This window comes from Panicum hallii, chromosome 2 (genome assembly GCF_002211085.1).
Source record: "Panicum hallii strain FIL2 chromosome 2, PHallii_v3.1, whole genome shotgun sequence".
NCBI lineage: Eukaryota > Viridiplantae > Streptophyta > Magnoliopsida > Poales > Poaceae > Panicum > Panicum hallii.
Window position 1 is genome coordinate 33165231 of NC_038043.1, and position 3839 is coordinate 33169069.

General features: G+C 45.4%; 2 protein-coding genes across 2 annotated transcripts; both read left to right on the forward strand.

The window, feature by feature from the left end:
* Positions 1–2068: 2068 nt before the first annotated feature.
* On the forward strand, positions 2069–2932 carry LOC112882863 (acyl transferase 15-like). Its single transcript, XM_025948030.1, has one exon. It carries the CDS (start codon positions 2087–2089, stop codon positions 2903–2905), a length of 819 nt encoding a protein of 272 aa, XP_025803815.1. The 5' UTR covers positions 2069–2086; the 3' UTR covers positions 2906–2932.
* On the forward strand, positions 2785–3439 carry LOC112882864 (acyl transferase 15-like). Its single transcript, XM_025948031.1, has one exon. It carries the CDS (start codon positions 2921–2923, stop codon positions 3356–3358), a length of 438 nt encoding a protein of 145 aa, XP_025803816.1. The 5' UTR covers positions 2785–2920; the 3' UTR covers positions 3359–3439.
* The last annotated feature ends 400 nt before the right edge of the window (positions 3440–3839 follow it).

The window sequence follows — 3839 nt, forward strand, 5'->3', positions numbered from 1 at the left end:
TGGGAAAGAAACTTGAAAAATACCCTGCTTGCAAAAAAAAGACCCTGAACCCTTGTAGTGAAGGTGGAGAGATTTTTTTTTTTGCTCTGCTTAGGGGAGGAAAGAACAAAGGAACACATTATAATTAGTAATGAATCATATGAATCGTTAGAATAAGAACTGGTTGGAAAGAAACTAACATCCTTTTAGCCCCTACACAAGAAGGAATCATGAAAGTACAAGCACATGGCAAAGGGGCTACATACAGTACATGTAATGATAAAGGGGCACATGCATATTTTTTAGAATCACAGAGATGAAAAAATAACACTATAATACTGTGAAATATAAAGATCCAAAGGGCTCTTACAGTTGTCTTATGCACAAATTACACTAAAACTTACATTGTAAGAGATCTAAAATTCAAACTATGATTAAGATTATGAATTAAAATTTTGGACATTGCCACCTTTAGCCAAATATACAGATAACCAATTTCAGATAAGAAAGATAAGATAAAGTAGAAACACTACATAAAGGCACCACATGCAATGCACAAGATAAAAAAGGGATCTTATAATTCAGCAACCAGTCCTACTTCAAACTTTCAACAATACATTTTGCATAGACATGCTAACAAATGTCAAATGATCATATTTCATTGGAAAATTGTCCTTCATAATCGTTTATAACATTCAACAAACCTCATATTAACTTCTACTGAAGTAAAAGATAGTAGTGATTTTACATTAGAAATATATGTACTGTTCCTAGGATTATATTTCATTTTCAGACTTTTGTAGTTGGCTGGTTTCAACAGGGGGCCGCCAAAAACTAACATGATGGCACAAGAAAAATGGAGTGAGGATTCTCTGGCCAGCCTATTGCTCATTAAGATTAACCAAAGTCAAATTTAAATGAGATACCCTTCAAAAAATTGAAATAAGATAGAAAGTTATAGTATAATTATGTTAGAATAACAGAAATGATAGCAGTGTAATATTTATACACACTACTTATGAAAGCATCGCGAGAGGAAAAAACAAAAAGAGAGACTTCGCTAATTATTGGGTAACAAAAACTAGGAATACAGTGCAAAGCATAAATGGATTAAAGACAAAAAGCAACCATTGATTACCAAAAAGATGGCTCTATTTGTGGTTCTAATTAAAACAATGTTGTCAGGAGGGGGTAGCTGTTGGACTTGCCTTTAATTGTAGCGGTTAGATTTGGCTTTACATGCAAAATCATTGGTGAAGAATTAAGGGCACACTTTAAACCACTAGAATGGATACCACAAAAGATTACTTCTCTAAATACAAACAGTATTCTACTGGTCATAAGAAGCACTAAAAAAGTTAGTTGCTACTATTATTCGACGGAAAATGAAACCACGGTGAGCTGCTCTGAGCCAAACTACTAGAAATTCAGAGAAACAACACGACAAACCCCCTGGCGGGAAGTTGAAATTGAAGAAGCTACCGCTACTGTCCTGCGCAGTAAATAAATGGACAATAATTTTGACAGTTGAACTTACAAAACTAGTACACTAAACATAATGCTACTAAAAGCAAAGTAACAAAATAAAAGACACACAAAATCAGCACAAATGCTCTACCATTTTAAATAGATTCTTTACATAGATCCATATACAGATATGAGCAGTTTTCCACCCACATTAAAAACAGTAAGCACATTTCAGATCCTTTTTTAACCTTGGCGTCAAAACCTAAAAATACACCACATGCAGATCCACCTTGGGTAAGACTGTAGATCCACCCCACCTAGTCCCAAGCCCAAACCCCCACCAGGAAAGTACGAAATCCATCCGTTCGCGGTATGAAAATGGAAAAAAAAATCAACACGGTGCTGACCCCCACACACCGCGCTCTCTGGCTCCCCCACATGCTGCGACTGTCGACGATTGATGCATAACCAAATTTCAATCGACTGTCGGCGAGTAAATCTGATTTATTTTTCATCGATGGATGCCAAGATGTTTGACTTTGCACATTATTGTAGCTTCTGCTACCACTATATAATAAACCAAGGAAGCTGGTGGCCAAGCTCCGCCCTTAGTTAGTGCATCAATACTAGACACAGGACAATGAGCCTAGCGGTGAGAAAGTCCTCACCCGTGGTGGTCAGGCCATCGCCGGAGCCGGTGACGATGAGGGGCACCATCAAACTCTCGTCTTTCGACAAGGGTCTGAACAATGCTCCGAACACATCGTTGCTCCTGTTTGAGCATCCCATCCATAACGCTGCCGGGACCATACAGGCTGCCCTGTCCCGAGCACTGGCCCATTACTACCCTATTGCTGGTCGCATCGTTGCCAGAGGCGGCGACGACGGTGACGATGCCTACATCGAGTGCAACGACGAGGGCGTGGTATTTGTAGCGGCGTCCACCAGTCACGCCCTGAAGGAAGTCATCTGCTTCGACTGGTCGCCGGACGCGAGGAAGCTGCTCGATGAGCTTGTCGTCTACTACCCAGCCATGACGATCTGTGGCCCCGGTGACCCTCTGCTGATGGTGCAGGTGACCGAGTTCTCGTGCGGCGGTTTCGTCCTCGGGGTGATCTGGAACCACGGCGTCGCCGACGGCGCCGGGATGAGCCAGTTCTTGCAGGCCGTCGGCGAGCTCGCAGGCGGATTGCCATCGCCGTCCGTCGCTCCAGTCAGGTGGGACGGTTCGCTCCCGAGCCTCTCTCCCTCCGTCCTCGAAGAGCAGGAGCACATGCTGAGCCTCGATCCACTGAACGGCGATCTCGCCACTCTGGACATCACCATCCCCTTGGAATCGATTGACCAGATCAGATCTGACTTCAGCGGCAGGTTCCATGACCAGCCATGCACCACGTTCGAGGCGATCCTCGCCGTCCTGTGGCGGTGCCGGACGCGAGCAATCAGGCTCGACCCATAGACCCCAGTCCTGCTCATGTTCGTCGCCGATGTGCGCAAGCACGTCGGTGCTAAGAAAGGCTACTACGGCAACTGCATCATTGATCAGTTCGTCGTGGCTACTAGCGGCGCGGTGGCGGACGGAGACGTCAAGGACGTAATCATGGCGATCAAGCACGCCAAGGATCAGATACCTGGCCGGCTGAAGATGATGGCTCAGCAGGAGCTGTGCAAGCTTAAGGTGCCTACGTACCACATGATGATGGCGTCGTCGTGGCGGAACCTTGGCTTCGACCGCGTGGACTTCGGGAGCGGGAGGCCGGCGAGAGTGACGTCCTCCGGGAAAGATATGCCACCAGCGCCGGCCGTGCAGGGCTTTCTGTCCAGTGGGAGGGATAGCGTCAGTGTGCTGGCGGCCTTGGTCACGGAGGAGCACGCGGACGCTTTGCTTGCAGAATTAGCCAAGTTGGTGTGAGATCTCCCTTTTTCGTTCTATCGTGCCATTTCTGCCTCTTGTAATTTTATAAGTATGTGTCGTGGAGATGAATTAATTGTGCAAGATTCGTTGAAAAAATTTTCGTTGTGCAAGCCTCTAGGTTTAATATTTGTGGGGTTCAAACTTTAAGCCATTTGGATCCAGATCCAACCTTTTCAGATGGGCTTCCTCTTTAGCCTATTATCCTTCCCTTCTCGTGCTTTGTTCTTTTTTCCCTTGACACTCCATAGCTGCTGACCCAAACTCATGCGATTGCTCCCTCACTCTTTCCAACTGGATTCAACGCCAGCCGGCTCCTGTGTAGGGTCGCCCCTAACGATGTTGTTTGTCCCCAGCAACGCCCCTAATTTTTTTTGAGAGAAAAGAGCTTTATTAAGGATTATCCAACTGCATTACATCCTGAGCCACAATGTGCTCCACACACGCAGGGAAACGCTCACGCCATACTGCACTATGGAAC

Coding starts and splice junctions, on each gene's coding strand:
- LOC112882864 (XM_025948031.1), top strand. CDS start 2,921: ATGTTCGTCGCCGATGTGCGCAAGCACGTCGGTGCTAAGAAAGGCTAC.
- LOC112882863 (XM_025948030.1), top strand. CDS start 2,087: ATGAGCCTAGCGGTGAGAAAGTCCTCACCCGTGGTGGTCAGGCCATCG.